Here is a 25,727-nt window from a genome sequence, read left to right as displayed (position 1 = left end):
AAAGGGATGCTGTCGCTGGTACTAGGGTGTGCCCTTCCTCTACCAATTCTCCCAACTAGAGTTGCCGTGATCTCAATTGTGATGGTAGAATAAGAGAATTAAATGAACACTTTCAAACATTATCAGGTACATTTTCCACTCACTGCTCTGACACAGTCACAAATTCTATACTTAACATCTCAGAAACAGATTCTTAAAAACGTCAACAACTCCTTCCTTGTGGAAGATGTGCCTCATTTTCACTCGTTCCACATATACCCATAAGCAGTGCTCTCACAGATGCCTCCTATGTGCCATGTCTACTTACACTATTGTTTGGGTGGGAGAGACCCCTGGGAGAGAGATGAGTATTCTGCACAGAAGTACACAGCTTATGCTACCAGTGTGACTTTTACACTGGTTCAGATATTATAAGTGTTTTTTTTTTTCTTATGGCCAAGTTGCAGACAGCTTTTCTTGTTTTTCTTTTATGAGTAAATAAGACTGTCTCTTCTACATAACCTCCCTTTTTTCTCTTTGCTTAATGCAAATAATTTATTTAATAATACAAAATCAACAAATATACAGGAAGAACATGGTCTGGAGTAGAGCTGAGGTGGTGCTTTGGATTAAGCCAAGATCTATCACTTAACTAATATGTTTGGCCCTGTACTGCCTCAGTCTCAGTTCCTTCTGTGTAAAATTGGATTAACAATAAATACTACTACTACTGCTAGTAATAATAATAAATACCTTGAAGGCTTATGAGCAAGGCATATTTTAAGTATGTTATATATATATATATATATATATAATTTCATTTAATCCTCACAAAACTCCAATGATATTATACTGTCATTGCCCCTATTTTTACAGATAAAAAATTGAAGTATGGAGAGGCTCAATTGACTGTCTAACAATACTTAATAATGGTGGTATTCTAAGGTGGACCTAGGCATTCCACACTCTTAATCATCACATAATACACTCCAGTGTCTCCAAGTCACCCAAAGTACCTATGTCCAGAGTCATTGGAAATACTAGAAATAACATACAGAAAGTGCCTAGCGCAATGCCTTGCAAAAAGTAGACACACAGCACTCTAAAATAAATCTGTCATGAAGTAAGCAAGAAAATGAAGCTATTACCAAATTGTATAGTTTTATGTTTTAAATGAGGAAGCATTTTGTCTAAATATACAACGATCTAAAACTTTTTTAGAAATTTTAGTTTTACTATTTCAATCCTGCTTGAAAGGCAGGGTTACAGAAACCTCCTCAGTGTTTATTTTATAATTTAAAAGGAAATCTTATATTTTAAATAATCTGAGTGTTAAAAAGTATTCACACTGGCCTCTATATATGAGCCTTGGTTAATGGATGGCTTGGACCACTTCGGTTAGGAATATAAATAAGTGGATTTTAGAATTATTGATTGGTGAAGATAAAAGCCAATTAATTTTCTCCTGACATTAACATTTGATGTAGCCAACTTTTTCAGCTCTTTATAATTACTTGCCTTTCTCTAGCTGCTATTGTTAAATGATGAGCACACTGAGTATCTTTAATCTTCATGTAAGAAATTTGAAATTCAAATGTTATGCATTCTTGGAGAACTATTCACCTGCTCTTCCCTATAGTTGATTATAATTGCTGGAGCTTGGCTTCTGGGGGTGATTTAGTTATTGACAAAAGCAGCTTCCTTTTTCATTATAGAACTATTACAGTTAGGTTTTGAAAGCATGTAACACTACTTCCATTTCATCAGGCAGTGTTATATTTTTAAAATTTCTGGTGCCTAACGAGGCACATTATAGAAATGCACCTGTCCTAACATGTAGAGATTTTGAATATCTATGTATTTTCACACAGAACATCTACAGGTGAAAATGAGCCCTCCCGTAACAATCCTAGCTGTGATCATAATACCTTAAATATTGATCTTCCTTGTTCACATTCACAACTCCAGTTAGGATATTTCATGCTGAATGAGTTAGAAATGTTTTGGTAAATTTTAAACTGAGCAAGCATGTTTCACTCACGATCTTTCTTGAGAACGTGACCTCTATATTCAACTCTTTGCTAGAGATTCCCTCTTGCATTTATATAGGTATCTCCAATTTAATATGTTCAAAGATAAAACAACACTTCAGGTCCTATTGCCCTCGTGTTAGAAACTGAAGAATTATCCTTGGTTTTTCCTTTCCCTCTGATGTGATTTTTATCTTCTAGTTACCTTTAGAATATGTCTGCATTATCTATCCCACATTACTCTATTTTAGGCCATCATCTTATCTAGCCTGGACAATTTAAACAGAGTCCTCATAGTCCCCCTGCTTTCAGTTTAACCCCTACCAGTACAGTCATTCTTGGACTTTTTAGACTTTTCAAAGACCTAACATTGCTATGAGGGCAAAGTCCAACATCCAAGGATCTCCTATGACACTCTGCTTATCTCTTTAAATTCACTTCTCTCTTTCAGTTCCTGCCTTCACACTCTGTAATCCAGGTCCAGTCACAGTAACTTTCATTCAGTTTCAACAATGCTCACCTTCTGGTATTCATAGATGCCACTCATGTGAGCTGTATTCTCAGTGCGCCTTATGGGCACTCAATACATAATGCTGAATAAGAATGTTACTGGGTAATTTACCTAGTAAGTTCCTCAATTTCCTGTTGAAATTTAACAATACACCTTGTAGACCCAGATCGCAGGTCTTCATCCTCGTACTATTCTAGTATGGCTAGAACTCAAGTTCTCATTTGTGTGTATGTGTATGGTATATACTTATATACTTAAAAATTTACAAAGTTTTATAATTTTAACTTTTACTTTCCAGTTTCTTATTTAATTTACTATTCACAACAAACCTATGAGTTAAGTTGCACATTTGTCCTTAAGGCTATCTTAAAGTAGAAATAACTAAGGCTCAGATAGGTTAATTGGTATGCCTAGTAAGGGGCAGAACTAGGACTTAAAAACAGGTCTCACTACATCAACTGTCATTTTCTTTATACTCTGTGTATATAGTGCCTCATGAGAGAGTCCTTCATATTACAAATGCAGACTTTAGTAATGCCAACCTGAAGCCTCCTTACATGACTAAGTATTGGAAACTGCAATGCCGAAAATCTCGAAATTTGTCTGACACTGCTGATAGATAGTCTCTGTTTATGACAGTGGTTATGATACTTGAATTATTGTCATTTGAAGTCACTGAGGCTCTTTAAGATGTTTTGTGATTATTGCAGTGATAATTATTCAAGCTTCTGTTATGTCTGTGCCAATGCATCTTGAGTGAAGAATATAGAATGTTTTGATTTTATCTTATTTCATATAAAATAAGCATGACTTTAGAAAAAGGTTTTTTTTGAATAGACTGCTTCTTAAAATATTGTCAATTGTCTTTGTTCCATTGGACATTATGTCCTGCTCTATGTAGAGCAGTATTTCTAATGGAGCAAGGCCATGTCTACACATACAGAAAAATAATATGGAAAATGATTCCAAATCAATCTTTATCATAAATCAGACTCATCATGTTGTTGTTTTTTTTAAAAGATTGATTGATTGATTGATTGATTGCTATGTTGGGTCTTCGTTTCTGTGCTAGGGCTTTCTCTAGTTGCGGCAAGCGGGGGCCACTCTTCATCGTGGTGCGCGGGCCTCTCACTATCGTGGCCTCTCTTGTTGCGGAGCACAGGCTCCAGACGCGCAGGCTCACTAATTGTGGCTCAGGGGCCCTGCTGCTCCGCGGCATGTGGGATCTTCCCAGACCAGGGCTCGAACCCGTGTCCCCTGCATTAGCAGGCAGATTCTCAACCACTGCGCCACCAGGGAAGCCCCAGATTCATCATGTTTTTAAAAATGATTTTGTGACCCCAAGGAATGACCATCCTTTCTTTCTCTCAGCCAAAATGTATTATATAGGCAGATTGTGCCTAATTATTTTATATATGGAAATAAATGTTTCTGACACTGTTTTATCACCATCTTGTATCAAATCTAAGTAATTTTTAGTTTTGTGTGTTAATATATAGTTGATAAGGATGTACATCAAAGAGTATCTTTTCATTTAACTGTTTCCCTATACTAAAAATTATATGTATATATGTTTTTGTATATGCACACTATACTATATATATGCACTATACATACTACATATATACTCCCTACATACAAATGAGTTCCATTCAGAGAGCATGTTCGTAAGTCCAATTTGTTTGTAAGTAAAACAAAGTTAGCCTAGGTACCCAACTAACACAATCAGCTATATAGTACCATACTGAAATAGGTTTATAATAATTTTCACACAAATAATACATAAAAAAAAACACAAAAAAATAGAGAAAACATTTTTAATCTTACAGTACAGTACCTTGAAAAGTACAGTAGTACAGTATAACAGCTGGCATACAGGAGCTGGCATCGAGTGAACAGGCAAGAAGTGTTGCTGACTGGAGTAGGGAGAAGAGGTGGAGATGGTAGAGCTGAAGGATCTTCAGCAATAGGAGACGGAGGGCAAGCTGCAATTTCACTCATGCCTGACGTTCAGTACCAGCTACATCACCGCTGCTTTTACGCTTGCTTCCGGACATCCTGGGCTTGAAATAAAGACACTGTACTACTGTACTCTATACAATACTGTACAGTAAAGTACACAAAAGCACAACCACTTGTAGAGGATACAGGCACGTGGCAAAGTACACCAGACACATGAACTAACTTACGTGATTGGACATGCAAACACATGTTGGCATCTTTGAAAGTTCGCAACTTGAAGGTTTGTATGTAGGGGACTGTATATATATTTATCTTACATATTTCGGTTTGGTTTAATATCAAACACTTCTAAAAACTAGGCCATGTTTGCCCATATCATGAAAAAACCCATATTGGTTGGAAAATATTTTATTTTTAGAAAGTTTCAGTTGGTTTTATTGTTTAATGTTTTAACAAATATAAGAAATGGTAAAAAAATGCCTTAAGCCTAAAAAAGAATAAAAGTTAATTCAATATTTGTGTTCACCATTCAACAATGGTCGAAATCTATTTCTCTATTTTCAGACAGTATTTTGTTTCTTCTACTTTTATATTAGGGGTATTTATTTTTGGAATTTTATGGAAAAAAGTGAATCTTAGATTTAATTTTTCTTTATTTGAATTTTTCTTATTCTACCACCTACTGAATGGCATGCTAATTTGTACATTTCTTCTTATAACCAGATGAGTCATGCAAACTGACTTGTGAAAATGGAGGAAGATGCATTTTAAATGAGAAAGGTGATTTGAGGTGTCACTGTTGGCCTAGTTATTCAGGAGAGAGATGTGAAATCAACCACTGTAGCAACTACTGTCAAAATGGAGGAACTTGCGTGCCATCAGCTCTAGGTAAATAATTGAGTGGCGTTGTATATTCAAATCATCTGTAATTTTCCTTATATGTGAAAAATCTACAGAAAATACTTAATGCTATGAATATAATTCCTGGTGTCTTAATAACAAATACATTAACAAAAATTAAATCTAATAATTAATTCAACATAATCAGTGGCATTTTTTCTAAATCGAGTATATCAATCAAAGTCCAAGTCACAAAAATTAACAATAATAATGATCATTATCTTGTGTTAAGTGCGTACCATTGACAGGGCTCAGTTCTCATAGATATTCTGACTCTGGCTTAAAATGATGAGGCAAAATCAGTTTTACAACCCTTATCTATTTGACTCCAAAATCTGTTTGGTTTTTTTTAGATTGAAGTTTGCCTAATGCTAAAACTCATGTTATTAAAAATTAGATTTATTTTAAATATATACATACTATATCAGTACATCTTAGAGCATCATAATTTCCATCTAAAATCATAACTACTCTGTTGGCATTGCAATGTAGTATATTCAAAACATATTGCTTTGAAAACATCAGTTTACTACATATTAGGATATACTTGAGATTCTTATTAATTTATGCTATATCTATGCTCGCCAAAAGTGTTTTCTACAGTACATAAGTGAATACTAAAACATATTTTCCTACTGACTTCTATTAAATTTAAAATATGTTCCCACTGGAAAAAAAATTAACCATAATACATAATAAAAATATAATTTGCAAATTCCAGTATTAGTGCAAAGAAGATTATGCAACTATTAGAGTGAAATCTATGTACATTTAATTCTCCTACGATAACTGCAGATTAGGTAGTCAGATGGAAAAGCAATCTATATGACCTTCACATCCCATATATGGTTAATTTCTTTCTTACTGGGATTTCTCACTGCTTCTATTGCTTAAGCTATTCCTTAAAGTATTTAGCATAATGCTAACTGAAAGAGCCACATGAAGAAGCATTTTCAATGGAGTTCAGGAGAAGCAAGCTGTTTTCTGATTTGCATTCTAAGAGTAGAAGCAATACTATTTCTTTGATAGTTTGATAGTTTTATACTCATAAATATTTTTGACTTATGATTAATTGATAACTAAGATAATTGTAACTACTCAATAGAATTCTGAAAAAATATTCAGCAGGTTGATTGAACTAAAAAAGGCACTAGGAGTCTTACTACATACATTCATTCTGCCTGAGGGGGAGCTAGTCCATAAAGTATATTCTATTGCTATGGGAAAAACTGTAGTACTGAGACCTTCGTTGAATATGCAAATGAGAATCCATTGAATGTATGGTAAAAGGGTGTGACCTGTAATTATATTTTAGCAACACACATGCCACTTAGCTTTAGAGAAGAAGCTTCTCTTATGCAAATGAGTTGTTTAGGGTTTTATTATGTAATTGTTAACTTAATTTTCTCATTAAGATAAAAAAAATCTTTGGGTTGTGACCAGATGATTTTCTTATATTTATCTTTGGAAATATTTAAGCCAGCTAGATAAAGAGTTTGGCACTCCAATCTATGGCTACATATTTAACCTGCAATCAATGCACAGGGACAAATCTCTGTGAAACATTGAATTTGCTATCCTGTTAATAGATCCTGAAATATATATAAATACAGCACAACTTTTGATGTTTCATTCAAATCATTTGTCCAGACCTTGCTGCATTCTTAAAATCCATAGTATATCAAGTTTATCTATGCACCCAGAGTATTAGATCTTGATTTACATAGATAATATGTTCAGAAAAAATTATATTTCAAATTAGTAATATAAATGAGGTCTCATATGAATTCAACTTGAGATATAGCCATGTAGTTTATTGTCTTATAGCATCTAATAATTAATAATAATATAATAGCTAATTAAGTCATTTACAAAGCATTTTTTACTTTTAAAAATGTGGTTTTATAAAACATTGTTTGATATTATAGACTGTAGAACCTTATTATCTCCACACAAATGTTAATTTGTGAAACAAATCCCAGTGGGCAACTCATAGATTTATTCATTGTTGGTTTACTTACAGTTAAGCCTTTGGCAAACTCCTATGTGGACACTATATAACTAGGGTTTGGGGCAGCCTTAATTAAACTTTATAAGTTTGTGACAGTTGTATAGAACTATAATAATTGAACAAAGGAAATGTCACCAGTTAATTAAAGGCACACATCTGAGAGGCATAATTAAAATTTTACATGTAGGAATGAATTTTTCCTCATTCCTTAAGGTTTTTTGTAATAAAGAAAACTAAAAACTAGATATATGAGCTGTATCCATATAAGAAGGTACTATAAAATGAAATAGCTTGACATTGATTATATCAACAAGGATCCATGTAGTTAATTTCTGTGACCTGCTCATAGGAGGATACATTTAAGATAAAGTTTGCATTGGCAAAGCAATGGAAAATAGAATAAAACATTGAATTATTCAATCATTTTATATAGAAAATAGAGTATAATTTATGGAATTATTTTTTCATCACAGATATAATGGATATTTATGTAATTATATGTACAATTAATCTTCACTTTTATGAATATTTATTCTCTAAGATATGTTCATTCTGTGTGGTATTTTCCATACTCTTATAGGTCTGTTATTTAGACTTTTAATGTTTCTATCAAAATGAATCAGGGTTTTCTACACAATTGATTTAGAGGAATGGAGCAAGAAATTTTGTAAATTTGGGAAAATATTCTCAAATACTCCCACTCAAAGTTTGGAATTATGCATAAAGGAAGGCAATTCTAATTTGGGAAGTTTAAATATATGTAAAACTGGCTAGGTGAAGAGATGATGGTGCAATTTTTTATAGTAGGCAATTCATTTGTATTGAATTATTTAAATGAATTCAACAAGAAGACAGCAGAAGCTCTCTTTGTGGTGCCCTCTGTCACCACATCTGTGTATTTTGGCAGTGAAAGATTTTATTCCCAGAAATGAAGCCGGAGGAAAGAGGGCTCCCTTGAGGAAAGAAAAAAATCAAAATCTTCTCACTGCAATGGAAAGGGCCCTTATAATAGCCAAGTAGGTGGAGATAATTTTCTATCTCATTTATTCAAGATCTTTCTGTCCAGACAACTGCCCCAAATATGTTGGTAGCATATGTGACTGCCATCAATTATGATCAAATATGACAGCCCTAAAAATGTTTGCTCAAAGGCAAGTTAAGCTAGGAAATTTGGGGCACCTTCGAAACAGCATGAAACAGATGATGAAACATATATACTGATGTCTCTCAAGTCACATATGTATCTGGGCTGTAAAGTACACAGTCACCTAATTAATATCTTGATAAAGGGTGAACGTACATTTAAACAGTCCCTCTTTGTTTTTCTTTCACTTTATATTTAAATGAGGGCTGTTTTTAATTTAAATTAAGCTTGATGTCTTAGGTCACTTAACATAGATGTTGATTATATTTAGAAAGTGGTAAAAGCTGGATATTTGGTCCTATTTGCTTTTTAAGAATCCAAGAGAATAAGTTGAAAATATAAAATTGAAAACATAAAATAGTACATATAGTTTAACAAATAAGCAACATAGGAATATGTAGCTATGACAAATCAATGGAAAAAACACACAAAAAACATAAGGAGCAAGTGGCAGAACATGCACATATATGAACACAAACATATATAAAAGCAGAGAAAAGAGGGAAAAGAGGGAGGAGGAGCCCAGTCAGACATAGGTGAAACCAGCATTCTTAAATCTGTACCAGAAGAAAATGTTCATGGTACAAGCCTTGCAGCAAGCAATTTTGAATTACTCAGCAAGAGTTGCAGGGCAGAAATAGACATACATGTAGAGAACAAACGTATGGACCCCAAAGTGGGGAAAGCGGCGGCGGGGTGGTGGTGGTGGGATGAATTGGGAGATTGGGATTCACATGTAAACACTAATATGTATGAAATGGATAACTAATAAGAACCTGCTGTATAAAAAAATAAATAAAATTCAAAAATTTTTTAAAAAACAAAAAACGAAACAAACAAAAAAGTTTCAATGTCCTTTAACTAAATAATGTCACTTTTAGAAATATATTCCAAAAGATTACATAATAATAAAAAGTAAAATATTTAGAAGTGAAAATGTTCAATGTAGTATTGTTCATAATATAAAATTGGAGATAAAAACCTAAATTCAAGTAGTTAATATATAAAATATAGCATATCTAAAAGATGAATATTATACAATAAACAAAACTATAATTGTAAACTATATAGTAATAGAGAAAAATATTCACATTTTATTTTAAAGTTAAAAAGCACAAGAAAAAACCTGCTTGTATACTATGAGCCCAATATGGAAAAATTGCATATGTAATAGGTCCTTCATTATACTTCCGTATTTTCTAAATGTTCCACCATCCTTTATTGTTAGAATCAGAAATTAAAATAACACTACTTATTATCATTGTCAGGATCATGTTAATTAATATATATTGGACTGCTTACTAAGTGCCAGGCACTGTTCTTGGTCCTTGAATCTTCATAACAAACCTATGAGAGAATGAAAGTAAGATTCTCTCTAATCGTGCTGCTGGCTTCATGAGTCATAGTTACTGGTTCGTTTGGACCATATGGTGAGAGCAGTACTGAACTATTTAGTCTTATAGCTCTCTAGGCTAATGTCAGAAGGCTTGAGTTGGCTTACTTGTATTCACAGAAAAGACAAAAATGTTTCAGTCTCATTTCCACAATGCTGGCTAAAAATGAACGTTCCATAAGTATAAATAGATTGTGACCTATAATTTGAAACATGTCAGAATATATTAAGTAGTACCTGGGGGGGAGCTGGATAAAGCCCACGGTTCTTTCTTTTCTTTGTCAGGCTTTGCTGAATAGTTCTCTGTAATCTTTGTAATACTTAAGACTACCCAACAGCTGTAGTCAACTTGCTAAAATTATGTATAAACGGGCACTCACTTTCAGTCCAGAAAAACATTATATTAAGTGGAAAAGTAGAATGTCAAATCTCTTTATTGAAAAGACTAGCAATTTTTTAAAGCATTCAAAACTTTTATTACTTGAATCTAAGTCAGAAGTGAAGGCAGATTTCACAAAGGAGGGTAGTCTTGGGGGTTAGAGGTCAGGAGACAGGCTTTCTGATTGCAATCCAGTAAGTAACTGAATGATGCTATGATGGTTTGTCTCTTGGCTTATTATTTTATTCTGTAGGAAGGAACAAGAATGTAGCTTTTGTCCAAATAGCAAAGACGTTTTGACTAAAGATGTATGTAACTTTTAGATAGCATTTTCAGAGAGGAACATTAAATGTAAATGTGTATAAATATGCCCTGCAGTTTAAATGTCAATTAAATGCTTTTATTACTTAGACTCAATGTGTGTGTCAGACTATTTGAACTAAACAATGACTGAATGCATAGAAGACTAGTTAGGTATAAAATGTTATAACCAGGGACAAAAATTTACAAGCACAAGACCAAGTTAAACAAGGTAAGCAGCATGGCTCACATAGAAAAATGAGTATGAATTCAAATAAATTGCTTAAAAAGAGAACCAATCAATAATGTTCACTAGCAGATATCTACCACTCAGAAATAATAAGTATAGTCATGGTCGCCTAAGAAATTCACACGTAATTACTTTTACTAGCATTCTTTCATCACAATCAACCACATTTTTTTCTTAAATTTATTTTTTTAATTTTATTTTTTATTGAAGTATAGTTAATTTACAATGCTATGTTAGTTTCAGGTGTACAACAAAGTGATTCAGTTATATATATATTATTTTTCAGATTCTTTTCCCGTAAAAGTTACTACAAAATACTGAGTAAGCCGTACATCTTCAAGTGTTGTGTTTAGACAGAAAAAAGAGTTATAATTTATTTGTCCAATATTGAGCAGAGAGGTTATTTTGCCTACTAAAATCATACAATATCAATTAAATCAAACTGATGAGTAGCATTTTTATAATCAGCTTAAAAACTGTTTATTAAATAAAGCTAGATTTTAAAGACACACTTACAGTTTTAAATCAAGTTATTGAAAAATGCCAACAACATACACCTTAATAATATTCAAATGAAAATATATGCTTTTGAGAAACATATTGATTGATATATTACTTGACTAAAAGCTACCCAGCAAATTTTACTCTAAAATTATTAGCAAGTATGCAGTAATTCAATAATTATAACATTTTGAAAATTTTACAAACATAATTATTGTCATATTATAGTGACTACTATAATTGAATTCTCAATTCAAATGCCAAGGATTCTAGTAACTTCCTTAATTATATTATTTTATTTAATTTGCAACACTCTATGTGGCATTTTTTAGATGTAAGCTAGCATGATTAAGTAAGAAAACTAACATCTGAGAACATAGATTATGTTAAAGTCACTTCTCTAAGACATTATCTATTATCACTGAAAATCATCAGTATTGTCTGCCCATATCAGAGAAATTTCTTTGAGTATATAACTAAAGATAACATATAGTTAAAGATTCATTTATCTAGATGTAAATTGTAACCACGTCACATAAATTCAATGCTCATTTAACAGGGACTAGTGATAAATCTTTATGATATCCATATAATTACTTATATAATAGAAAAGATTTCATTGTTGTTATATATATTAAAATATACTGTTTTGAACTGATATATATAGATTACCTATAGGCATGTTTTGTTCAAAAGAATGAAAATGGAAAAAATGTGCATTAGGATTCCATATGGAGTTTCTTAACAAAGGCGAATGTCCTCAGTGAAGTTTAAATAACGACCAAAATTGAGGATTTGTTTAATAGCAATACTAAGAGTAATAGTAATGCCAATGCTACTATTACTAATAAACCTACAATTATTGAGTACTTGCTATGTGGCGGGCATTGTGACAAGTGTTTTACCAGCACATGGCAGGCATTGCTATCACCATTTTGCAGCATGAGATCCAGTGAGGATGTCTAAGTTTTCCAAAGCCACACAATTAATAAATATGTAACCAGGTTTCTTTCTCAGGTCTACCTGATTAAAAAAAAACAAAAACAAACCAAGTAATTTAACTTTGTACCAAATTTATTTAATTACTATTAAATATTCTTATGAAATATTTTAGAATCAACCATTTTCACTGAGACCATGATTTTTGGTATATAAGGGCCATGCAAGAACAATGAAGTTTAGAGAACTCTATGAGATTCCAAGGCATTTCCATTTTTTCTTATGAGCATTATAATCTTCAGTTGTGCTAACGGATATTACTAATATTTATCATTGACTATAGATGGTTAGTGATTGTAGTTATGTATTTACCATGTTTGACATCAGCTATTACTGGTTACCTAGTTAAATTTCAAGAGTTTATTATTAATTTATGTTGTATGAAAATTTGCTGCAACAGTTTATATGAGATAAGTTTCCATTTACCTATAAACAGAAGTAATATATAACTACATTAACCTCCATTTATTATATGCATACATCTAGCAAGGCACTTTGTTAACGTGTAGTGTGGAACTTAATACGGCCTTGGGAGAGCCTTCAGTCTAGTGAAATCATGTGTGCTACTGAGGACAATGTTCATGAGAGGAATTTTCTCTCTCAGGGAGTCATGGGAGGAGTAGATGAACCTGTTGAACAGCCAGAGATATCCACACAGGGACGTAAAACAGGGAGTGAAAATGAAGGTCTGAAATTTAGGAAGGAGAATGAGCCCAGAGTCAAAAAATCAAGACCGAGACATTCATATAGAGAGATCATTACTGAAGCCATGAAATTGGATAATATCACCAGAAAGAGATAGAAAGAGAACATAAAGGCAATTATAAAAGAGCAGTCAGAGAAAAAGATAGGGAAATCAACAATGCTAGTGTCTTAGAAGCCAAGTGGAGATAAAATTTCCAAGTGTAGATATTAATAAATGTAAAATTATGGAGAAAATTTGAGGAGGAGGATGATTGAGGAGAAATCAGTAGATTTAGGGATTAAGAGATTAGAGGTAAACTTTGCAAGAGTACACAAATATACAGTAAAGACAACACCAACATTAACTTCTCCATTCCTAATCCTTTCTTACCAACAGGGAATCAGAGTTGATTTGTAGGAGCAGTACTTACATGTTGAGAGATCTGGCCTCTCTTCAGAGGGAACAAAGAGAAGCAACAGATTGACCCATTATTTTGTATATTAAAAAATAAAAACTACAAACCCAGTGAAGGATTGGAATGTGACTTTATGATCGAAGATTTTACTTTGTCATATATTGGTAGAATTGGAAGCAGTAAGTGTAGATTTCTTTCGAAAAAAGCTCGAGAATGTACCAAAATTTGAAGTTACACAAATAGATAGATGTGGCAAATATTAGGTTTGTTTTTGTTTGTGTTGTGTGTGTGTGTGTTCTTTCTTTTAATGTGTAGGATTAAGCATATTTAGAAGATAAAGAAGACAGAAGGACCCATTCTTCAAAGTTTAAAAATGTTGGAGTTTGAGATGAAGTTTGTGGGGAATACCTGTTCTATCCCAGCACTGCCACACAAACAAATTCAAATTTAATTGCATCTTAAATAAATAATGGAGATAAAGTGTGTAATTTAAGAAAATTTTCAGAATGGTTTTTCTAGAATGTTACAGTGCCTTTGTAGACAAGGGTCACAGAGTAAGTCATACCTGTAAGAGGTGAATCTCAGTAGGAATAACAATAATATTCAGAGCTAAAATGTAACTGATTGCTTTCTATGTGCCTGGCACAGTTAGAAATGTTTCTCATTTATTCTATGTGATTCTACACAACAACCCCATGAAGCAGGTACTATTATTATCCCCATTTTTACACATGAGGAAATAAACAGAGAGCTAATATCTGCCCATGGTCCCACACCAGTAATTGGCACAGATAGTCTATGAATCCAGGCAGTCTGACAACCTACACTGTTAAAGTGTTAGCTAAGAATGCTATAGGAACTAGACTGATTAGAGCCAGCAAACTCCTCCTTCCCCTTCTTCGTCAGGTCAATTGACGCTCTTTCTGACTGAGCTACCTTTACAGGCTGTCAGCTCCCCAGCTCCCTGGATGCATCACTGCTATAAATCCATACCTTAGTCATTGTAACAGTGCTGTTTCCTTTTCACATGTCAAAATCAAATTCAGCTACCTAAAAAATCTTTATAAAATGAATCCAGTGCAACTTGTTAGGGTGCACCCAGAGAGATTCTTGAAAATATTAGCTGGAACCCATTATAAAATTCTGCAGCAGATGGTTCATTTCCCATCAGCAAACAAAGGATCTGCTGTATCACCACTCTGTTTCAAGTTAGATAATATTCTCCTGAATATGAAGATTTATACTTATCAAAAATAAATCTTCTCTTCAAAGGAAGAGAAAGTGGAGCTTTTTGAAAATAATTCAGCTGGAATCTAAATGATGAGAGGCATATTCTAGCTGGGGGACAACCTGGTCACTCTGCCCTAGTTTCAAAACAGCTGTAGATGAGATGAAAGCATGGTGTCATTTCTCTGAGCGACTGGAACAGAGGAATTTTCAAGTGCCTTAGCAGGTTGGGTTTATTTCTTTCAAACTTCTATCATTTTACTTTTTTCACTCCTAGTTTTTTAAACAAAAAGAAAAACACCTAGAAATTAAGGTAGAAAAACTTAAATCTACAATGTATAAGTTGTACGTTGTATGGTACTTTTTCTGATTGTTCTAATGCATTTTGATTTCCCCTTATACTTTCTGTACTGTTTGTTTCACATTTAGCTCATGTTAATTTGTGTTCCTGATTGTATGTTCTATTTCTCTGTAAGTCGTTCACTGGTTCTTGTTGATGTAGATGAATTACTTCTTTTAGTCAGTGCTTTCATTTTTCTTAGTGACTATGTTCTAACAATTATCTATCCTCTTCATCTTCTACCATTATTCTCATTTGTTTCTATTTGTCTGTATGTAAGCAACAGCTAGAAAACTCACTACTTTTATAAGAAAAATATTTGGCTAAAAGTTTTAAAGCAGTTTTCTGGCAATAAAAAAACATGAGGTTATTTTATACACATTACAGCTTTTAATGTGTATAAATTTTACCTTGTTTCTTAACCTATTAATAGGCATTTATCTGCCACCAAACTAAAAACACGTATAAATAAGTTTTAAAGTGATAGTACCCACTGTAAAAATGTATGTAACTTTCTTCCTTGAGAAGTAATAGCTTCTAGCATTTGTAAGTGTGTGGAGACCTTTCAAAGTAAAATAAATAAATAAATTGTGGAGCTCAATTTATTCGTTTTCTTGGAAATGCAGGTGGATTTTATTTGGAGACGTTTTATTCACTTAAGAATGCTTTTCAAAAAATATATATGTATAGAATTGTCCTTCAAAGTAGAATGTAGAATCTATGGCAACAGAAAAAAAACTTTTATCACTTTTACACTTCAAGTTTTAAGCCTTACACTTATGCATTTTTCTGACCATTCTAATTATGTAGCAGGTCTACAATGGTGAGAGAGGAGATGGTTGGATATTCTCTGATACTAGACAACTAAATGACGTTTTCTGAGTCCTAGTTAATTGAGATCAATAACTGAGTTTCTTTGTTATTCCCTTTCATGTTATTAGTTTGTATTTGTACAACCTCTAAACTTTGTTCTTCCCCCATTACAAATGGTAGCCATTCATTTTGCTTTGTTTTCCTTCACTTCTCCTGCAGAGCTAATTCTAGACTCCATTTTCCACTCAGTTCTTGACAGTCCAGGCAGTTAGAGAGACTCATTCTTGATATAACAGTTAACTGTGTTATGTTCAAAATACCTTAAAGGATTGTTCACCTTTCATTGTGATGTTAGTTCCCACAGAACAAATAAAATATCCAAAGATGATCTGTCAGATTTGCTATTGTGTGCTATTAACATTAGATAGATTTCTTAAATCATCTTTAGACTACAAGTGACAGTCCTTCACCATGAATAAAAATATAAAATGAAATAAAATATGATTCAGTAAGTGCTTATATACTAAATGCAGTATGTGTATTTATATCAAATAAAATAACTAATATTCATAAATCTTATTACAGCTGACATGTCCACTTTAAACTTATTAAAATATTTATTTATAATAAGCCTAAGCTCATGTTTTATGTAGATACAGCAGTGATTGGTACCTGATGACTGAACACCGGGAAATATGATAGTCTCTATTTTATATTCTAATGGCCAACACAATCTGCATTACCACATGAATAGAACAAAAATAATTGAAAAGCAAAATGGACATGAAAACAGAAATACAAAGAATAACACAAGCACTTTAAAGCATAAAATGTATGTATGCATGTATAATTGTTCATAAAATGAGCTCTGATTATTTTACCTGATGTGAACCTGAGCGATCTTCTAACCCAGGCTTCGTTGGAACATGGGGAAGCTGAGACACAGAGAGGTCATGTTACTGTGTAAAGTCACAGATTAAGTAGTGGGCAGACTTTGCCCCAAATACTGACCTCTTGATCCTTACCTAGTGAAGATTCCATATAAGTAAACAGTTTTGTCAACTAATTGCCTTTTCATTACCTTTTTTTCCCAATAGGGAGACCCACCTGCAGCTGTGCACTAGGGTTCACTGGACCAAACTGTGGTAAGACAGTCTGTGAGGATTTTTGTCAAAATGGAGGGACCTGCAGTGTTACTGCTGGGAACCAGCCTTACTGCGACTGCCAGCCTGAACACACTGGAGACAGATGTCAGTACTGTAAGTGAAAGCAACGTCCACAAGACAGTCTGACAGCAGGCTGTGAGCTGTACATTAAGTAATCTTATCACCTAGATCTACACTCCCTCCATTACCTCAATTTCAGCCACGCCCTATTTTTCAGGTCCACCCCCTGTCACCCCAAATCTAACAATTCTTTACGTTGTTCCTCATCCATCTCTTATTTTAAAGATTCTGTTTTTTCCTTTCCCAGCTTAGATTCCATGGTCCATCATTGCAGTCATTCCCTTGTATACACCCTTAACAATCTTGCTCCCTCTCCCCTCTCTTGTACTTTTCTAGAAAACCATAACCATGGTTAAATCCAGTTCTTCATCTGTCCTGAACTGGCACCCCACCGCTGAATGCAACTGAAAAAAAAAAAAATAGACTGGTCTAACTTAAGGTTTTATCACTAATCTCATATGGGCACTTACTATGGTTTCCACTGTATTTCATTAATCCATTAACCCTCCTAGATGTCTGTGTCACATCTCCTTTCCCCCCAAAACTCCAATACCTATGCCCCAACTTTATTCTCAGCTTAGGAACTTGCTTCCTATTTCATTAATAAAAAATGAAGCTGTCTAAAGAAATCTGCCACAAGCTCCCACCACCAGATCCCTCAAATTACTTTGTCCTACACCACATCCTCTGTCTTCCTTCTTATGACTAGGGACCCATGCCATGTCTAATGCTACACTGTCTACTCCTACATTTTATCCCTCTTAGATACTCATGGACACATCTCATACAACTATCCCCTCTTTCTTCTGCCTTATCAGTGTTTTTCTTTTTACCTAGTCCTTTCTTTAGAAACTTTCCTTTGTGCTCACATCCCTTTCTAGCTACAACTTTATTTCCCTGCTCATTTGTTTTAACCTAAGGTATAGTTGCTCTACAATATTATATTAGTTTCAGGTGTACAGCATAGTGATTCAGTATTTTTATAGATTATATACAATTTAAAGTTATTACAAAATAATGGTTATAATTCCCTGTGCTGTACAAAGTATCCTTGTCACTTATCTATTTTATACATAGTAGTTTGTATCTCTTAATCTGATACCCCTATCTTGGTCCTCCTCCCTTTCCTCTCCCCACTAGTTTGTTTTCTATATCCATGAGTATGTTTCTGTTTTGCTATATACATTCATTTGTTTTATTCTTTAGATTCCACATATAAGTGATATCACACAGTATTTGTCTTTCTCTGTCTGACTTATTTCACAAAGCATAATATTCTCTAGGTCCATCTACATTGCTGCAAATGGAAGAATTTCATTCTTTTTTCATGGCTGAGTAATATTCCATTGTATATATATTTTTTCTTTATCTATTCTTCTGTTGATGGACACTTGGGTTGCTTCCATATCTTGGCTATTGTAAATAGTGCTGCTATGAACATTGGGGTGCATATATATTTTTCAGTTAGTGCTTTCATTTTGTCCAGATATATACCCAGGACCAGAATCATATGGCAGTTCTATTTTTAGTTTTTGGAGGAACCTCCATACTGTTTTCCATAGTGTCTGCATCAATTTACATTCCCACCAACAGTGTACAAGAGTTCCCTTTTCTCCACATCCTCGACAATATTTGTTGTTTGTAGACTTTTCAATGATAGCCATTCTGACAGGTGTGAGTTGAGAGCTTGTTGTTGTGATTCACATTTCTCTAATAATTAGTGATGTTCAGAATCTTTTCACATTAACCATCTGTATGTCTTTTTTCAGAAAGATGTCTTTTTGGGTCTTCTGTCCATTTTTTAATCAGGTCTTTTTTTTTTAATGTTAAGTTGTATGAGCTATTTATGTATGTTCAATATTAACCCCTTATCAGTCATATCATTTGCAAATATTTTCTCCCATCAGTAGGTTGTCTTTTCATTTTGTCAGTGGTTCCCTTTGCTGTGCAAAGCTTTTAAATTTAATTAGGTCCCATTTTCTTTTGCCTTAGGAGACAGATCCAAAAAATATTGCTACAATTTATGTCAAAGAGTATCCTGCCTATGTTCTCTTAAAGTCTTATGGTTTCAGGCCTGACATTTAGGTCTTTAAACCATTTTGAGGTTTTTTTTTACATATGGTGTGAGGCAGTGTTCTAATTTAATTGTTTTACATGTAGCTGTCCAGCTTTTTCAGCACCACTTGTTGAAGAGACTGTCTTTTCTCCATGTATATTCTTGCCTCCTTTGTAGTAGATTGACTGTAGGTGCATGGAGTTATTTGTGGGCCCTCTATTCTTTTCCATTGATCTATGTGTCTGTTTTTGTGCCAATACTACACTGTTTTGATTACTGTAGTTTGGAGTATAGTCTGAAGTCTGGGAAGGATATACCACCAGCTTTGCTTATTTTTCCCCCCTCAGGATTGCTTTAGCAATTTGGGGTCTTTTCTGGGTCCATATAATAAATGTTAGAATTATTTGTTCTAGTTCTGTGAAAAACGTTATAGGTATTTTGATAGGGATTGCATTACATCTGTAAATAGCTTTGGGAAGTGTGGCCATTTTAACAATATTAATTCTTCCAATCCAAGATCATAGATATCTTTCCATTTCTTTGTATCATCTTCAATTTCTTTAAACAATGTTTTATAGTTTTCAAAGTATAGGTCTTTCACCTCCTTAGTTAATTTTTTTTTAAATTTTATTTATTTATGTATTTATGGCTGTGTTGGATCTTCGTTTCTGTGCGAGGGCTCTCTCTAGTTGTGGCAAGTGGGGGCCACTCTTCATCGCCGTGCGCGGGCCTCTCACTATCCTGGCCTCTCTTGTTGCAGAGCACAGGCTCCAGACACGCAGGCTCAGTAGTTGTGGCTCACGGGCCTAGTTGCTCCGCGGCATGTGGGATCTTCCCAGACCAGGGCTCGAACCCGTGTCCTCTGCATTGGCAGGCAGATTCTCAACCACTGTGCCACCAGGGAAGCCCCCTCCTTAGTTAATTTTATTCTTAGGTATTTTATTATTTTTGATGTGATTTTTAAAAGGATTTTTGTTTGTTTGTTTTCTCTTTCTGATATTTCATTATTAGTGTATGGGAAAGCAACAGATTTCTGTATATTAATCTTGTATCCTGCAATTTTACTATATTTATTTATTAGTTCTAATAGTTTATGGGTGGAGGCTTTAGGGTTCTCTACATAGAGTATCATTGTCATCTGCAAATAGTGACAGTTTTACCTCTTCCCTTCCAATTTGGATACCTTTTATTTCTTTATCTTGTCTGATTGCTGTGGATAGGCCTTCCAATGCTATGTTAAATAGAAGTTGTGAAAGTGGGCATCCTTTTCTGTTCCTGAATTTAAAGGAAAGACTTTCAGCTTTTCACTGTTGAGTATGATGTTAGCTGTGGGTTTGCCATGCATTGCCTTTATTATGTTGAGATATGTTCCCTCTTTCACCATTTTGATGAGAGTTTTTATCAAGAATGAAAGTTGAATTTTGTCAAATGCTTTTTCTGTGTCAATTGAAATGAACATGTAATTTTTATGCTTCCTTTTGTTAATGTGGTGTATCAAATTGATATATTTGCAAATATTGAACCATCCATGTATCCCTGGAATAAATCCAATTTGATCATGCTATATGATCCTTCTTATATATTGTTGGACTTGGCTTGCTAATATTTTGTTGAGGATTTTTGCATCTATATTCATCAAAGATACTGGCCTCTTATTTTCTTTCTTTCTTTCTTTCTTTTTTTTTTTTGGTAGTGTCTTTGTCTGATTTTGGTATCAGGGTAATGGTGGCCTCATAGAATGAATGTGGAAGTGTTCTGTCCTCAATTTTTGGAATAGTTTGAGAAGTATATTTATTAGCTCTTCCTTATATGTTTAGTAGAGTTTTCCTATGAAGCCATCTGATCCTAGATTTTGTTTGCTGGGAGTTTTTTTTTTTAATTATTATTAGAAATTCAATTTATTACTAGTGATCATTCTGTTCAAATTATCTCTTTCTTCTTGATTTAGTCTTGGGAGGTGGTTTGTTTCTAGAAAATTGTCCATAAATCTAGATTGTCCCATTTGTTTGCATGTAACTGTTTGTCATTGCTATTGGTTGTTATTTCTCCTCTTTCATTTCTGATTTTATTTGTGTCCTCTCTTTTTTTCTCGGTGAGCCTGGCTAAAGGTTTATCAATTTTGTTTATCTTTATCAAAAAACCAGCTCATGGTTTCATTGATTATTTTCTAGTTTTTTGTCTCTATTTTATTTATTTACTCTCTGGTCTTTATTATTTCCTTCCTGATACCCTTATGGGCATTTCAGGGTATATGACTCTTTATTTTTCTCTTGCTGCCTTTAGAATTATCTCTTTATCTTCAACTTTTGCCATTTAATTATTTGTCTTGGTATAGGTCTCTGTTTCACTTCATCTTGTTTGGGACCCTCTGTGCTTCCTATATCTAGATATCTGTTTCCTTCTTCAGGTTTTGGAAGTTTTCAGCCATAATTTCCTCAGATATATTTTCAATCTCTTTCTCTCGCTCTTCTCCTTCTGGGATCCCTATAATGCAAATGTTGGTATGCTTAACGTTATTACAGAGCTCTCTTAAACTGTTTTCACTTTTTTTAAAACTTGTTTTTCTTTTTGCTGCCCTGATTGGGTGATGTCCAATTTTCTGTCTTCCAGATCACTTATGCATTCTTCTCTATAACTTACTCTGTTCATTCCTTCTACTGTGTTTTTATTTCAGTTATTGAATTCTTCATTTCTGATTGGGTCTTTTTTATAATTTCTTGTTCCTTGTTAAAATTTTCGCTGTGTTTATCTATTATTTTCCCTATTCAGTTAACAGTCTTATTACCAATGCTTTGAATTATTTATCTGGTAAATTGTTTATTTCTGTTTCATCATTTTTTTTCATGGTTTTTCTCTTGCTCTTTCAGTTGAGAATATTTCCCTCCCTTTTCATTTTGCTTAACTTTCTCTGCCTCTGTGAATTCTGTGAAACAATTACCTATTTCAGTCTTGAGGGTGTTCTTATATGGAAACATTTCTATACAGACTGTGTGTGCTCAGTGCCTTTGGTGGCAGAGCTGGATTTGTCCTGTATGCAAGTCATGTCTTTCCTTAGGGTGTGCTGGCAGCTATCACCTTGGTAGGGGATGGGGCTGGAGATGGAGGGGCTTCAGCTGGAGCTGGGTGTAAGGCAAGACTTTCTCTCTGCTTGGTGGACATATTGGCCCTATCAGGGCTGGGGTCTGATCCCAAGTTGCTGAAGCAAAAGCCATGAGGGTCATCCCCAAGGTACCTCAGTTTCCTTTAAGTGTGTGCTTTCCCCTCTCCCCAGAGTAGGGTAGTGTCAAAGCAAGGGGGTCTCACGTGGGCTCTCAGCCCATGTCTGTCTCAGACAGAGGTTCAAGCTGTCTCTGATGCACTGCCTGTGCAGGCATCAGCAGTTATTTCCCTCACTGTGTTCAGATGCAGCTTCAAGACCAAGTCCCCTTTGTCCCTCAAAGCCAATCACTCCCCATGGCCTCTGTTGCCACTGCCCTGTTGTAGAATCACACTGCAGGGAAGGTGAGGCCTACATGGACTCTCTGCATATGTGGGGTGTGGGCTGTGGTAGAGCAGCCACTGTCAGAGATCTGGGTGGCTTCTGATGCACTGCTTGAGTAATTGCCATAGGTGGCCATGGCTGCCCCACCGGGGCTCCACCCTGGGACCCGTCGCCTCCGTGTCCCATAGTTGAGTTTTTCTCCCCAGTTGCGGCAGCCCCAGATTGAATGCTGCACTGTGACATGCCACAAGCAGGGCTGGAGCATTTGCTCAGCTTGGGCTGGGCACGCACAGAGGTGGTAAGAAAGCCAGCCAGGAGGTTTCAATCTGCCCTTTCTGCTCTGCCTTCGGGGTAAGCCGATATGCATGCTCTCCTCAAAAGCAGCGGTTCCTACAGTCTGTTAGTCCCAGTGGTCCTCCAACTTACCAAGGGGGCTTATCACCCCTGTGTAGGACTCAAGCACTAAGCACCCAATCCATGGCTCTCACAGCTCACTCCTCTAACACACCCACCCCTTGATTTCCATACGACTCTGCACATTAGAATGGGCTCAACAGCTTTTATAAAATACAGTTTACCAAGTTACCTCCAAAGACTTTGATCCTGTTAGCCTGAAATAGGACATCTATAATATTTAAAGTTTTCCAGGTATTTCACATATATGACTAAGACTGAGACCCACTGCCTAGATGATTTCAACTAATTGCATGGCTTTTAATACCATCCAAATATGAATGATTCCAAATTTAAATTTCTAGCTGAACTAGCTGTTGCCTGAATCCCAGATGTTTATACCTAAATGTCTCTTTGACAGCTTGACTTGGCTCTAAATTAACCTGATTTTCTCATCCAAAAATTTGTCTACCATAGTTTTCCCTGTGTTTGTAAAGCGAATACTCATTGTTCAGGTCCAAAAATCTTGGAGTCACTTTTGACACCTCTCTTTCCTTTATATCCCACCTTTATTCTCACATTTACCTTTAAAACATACCCAGAATCTGAATGCTTCTCGTCACCTCTCTTCTCACTACCCTTATAGAAGCTACCAGTATCTCTTACCTGGATTATTACTAATTTATCTCCATGCTTCCTCTCTGCACCCTCTGTATTTATTCTCAAAACAGCAGCCACAGTTTTGTTTTATCCCCCCAAAAAACTGATTTTCGATCTCAGTCACATTTACTGAGATCTTTCTACATCTAGGCACTCTTGTAATTACTTCTTTTTTTTAAAAATAAATTCTATTAATCCATTTAATCCTATGAATAAAGTAGCTATTATTTTTATTCTCATTTTACAGAGGAGGCTACTAGGGAGGCATAAATAACATCCTGAAGATCGATCACACAATTACTAATTGGGAGAGCCAAGATTTAAGCTCATACAATCCAACCCCAGGGTCCACACCTTTAAAAGTTACTTAGCATTGTGGTCCCCAGATTATTTGATATCTTTGAGGACCTCACAGAGAGTGGCCTAGGTCTCTGGTCATTGTAGAAAGTACATGGAACAACATAGAATCAAACTATATATACTGATTTATTTGAGAATCAAAAATAATATTAAATATTTTTTCTCTGATATTATAGCAGGAGACCACTTCTGCAGCAAAGAGATTCAGTTTTTTTTTTTAATCTATATTTGAGTATAATTGCTTTACATTGTTGTGTTAGTTGCTGCTGTATAACAAAGTGAATCAGCCATATGCATACACATGTCCCCATATCCCCTCCCTCTTGAGCCTCCCTCCCACCCTCCCTATCCCACCCCTCTAGGTGGTCACAAAGCACCGAGCTGATCTCCCTGTGCTATGTGGCTGCTTCCCACTAGCTATCTATTTTACATTTGGTGTTTCCTTTCCTATGTGTATATTCTCCTCATATTAGGTCAGCCTCTTTTCAACATATATAGATGCCACTACCCTAATCCAATGCCCTTTTCACATTGTTCGCCCAATTTATCTCAAGTGATATGCATCACAGACCAGCAGAGTTTATCTGGCAAATACAGTCCAGTTATATGTGTGTATCCTCCTCACATGTTGCTTGCATCCTCTCATCTCCCTCCTCTCAACATAGCATAATAGTCCAGCACAACTCCCATCTACTAACTTGTAGGGTTTTTTTTTTCTTTTCAGCTCCACATTTCCCACCACACTGAATGATGTCCAAGCGAATCAGGGCAATGCCAGCCATGATCCTGCATAATGCAGACCCTACTTACTATCCAAACTATTTTTGCACCCTCTCCTTTATTCTAGTAAAACCACACTGATCATCCTTCTCCAAAGGTCAACTTCCTTGGCATTGTGACTTTCTCATGCTATTCTCTCCCTTTGAAATGCACTTTCTTCATAATTCTCCTCACCCTCATCTCTCAGTGCCAAATCCTATCTGTCTGTCTCTGTCCAGCTCAAAAATAATTTCCTTTTTGAAGTTGTTCATAACCACCCTCAGTTTGAATTAATCTCTCTGTCTTCTAAGTTTTCAAGTCACTGCTTCTTTATTTCTTTTTAGCTCTATTCACTTTTACCTAGTATTATTAGTTGTCTATATTCCTTCTATTTGTCTGGGATGACCTCTTTGAGACTACACCCAACAGTGGCATTGGTCAAATAAACAAATGAACAAATACATAATCATAGATAAGTAAATGAAAGCAGTTTGGAGGCAAGTTTATAAAAGAATAATCAGTGTAATGCACAAAAGCTACATTTAATTAGGGTACAATCAAATGGTATTTTTGTGTGGAGCTGTTTCTCAGTTCCCAATTGGTCCGTCATCATGGTACACCAGCCTTTTTTTTGTTGTTGTTGTTTTTTGTTTAAGGTGAAGCATCACCATATTTGATTTTTTTTTTAACTAAGTTAAAAAAAATACTGTGTGGTCATCATTATAACGATTTGTATTCTTAAAAAGAATAAATTCAGTTGGCTTATATTTTAGTTAGCAACTTAATAGAATCACAGTCTGAGGTAGCCTGATGCATTATAAAAGGCTGCATTATAATTTTATTATCACTATTAGCAATCATAGCACCTTTTACAACAAAGCACTTATTAAAATTAACCAATTAATCCTTAGGCAGAGGTTAAATAACTTGCTCAAGGCCCCAGAGAAGTAATA

At 34.7% G+C, this 25,727-nt stretch overlaps 1 protein-coding gene across 1 annotated transcript in view; it reads left to right on the top strand.

Moving 5' to 3' along the window:
* LRP1B (LDL receptor related protein 1B) overlaps positions 1 to 25,727 on the top strand; it is a 1,885,740-nt gene that overhangs the window by 1,783,505 nt on the left and 76,508 nt on the right. Inside the window, exons 84-85 of the mRNA XM_082465229.1 lie at positions 5,206 to 5,370; positions 16,937 to 17,098. Coding sequence (XP_082321355.1) covers positions 5,206 to 5,370; positions 16,937 to 17,098 — 327 coding nt within the window. The remainder of the gene's footprint in view (positions 1 to 5,205; positions 5,371 to 16,936; positions 17,099 to 25,727) is intronic.

Source organism: Balaenoptera physalus (assembly GCF_965194825.1).
Source record: "Balaenoptera physalus genome assembly, chromosome: 6".
NCBI classification, from domain to species: domain Eukaryota; kingdom Metazoa; phylum Chordata; class Mammalia; order Artiodactyla; family Balaenopteridae; genus Balaenoptera; species Balaenoptera physalus.
The sequence above is the reverse complement of the archived record's forward strand: the minus strand, read 5'-3'. Positions and strand labels throughout refer to the sequence as shown.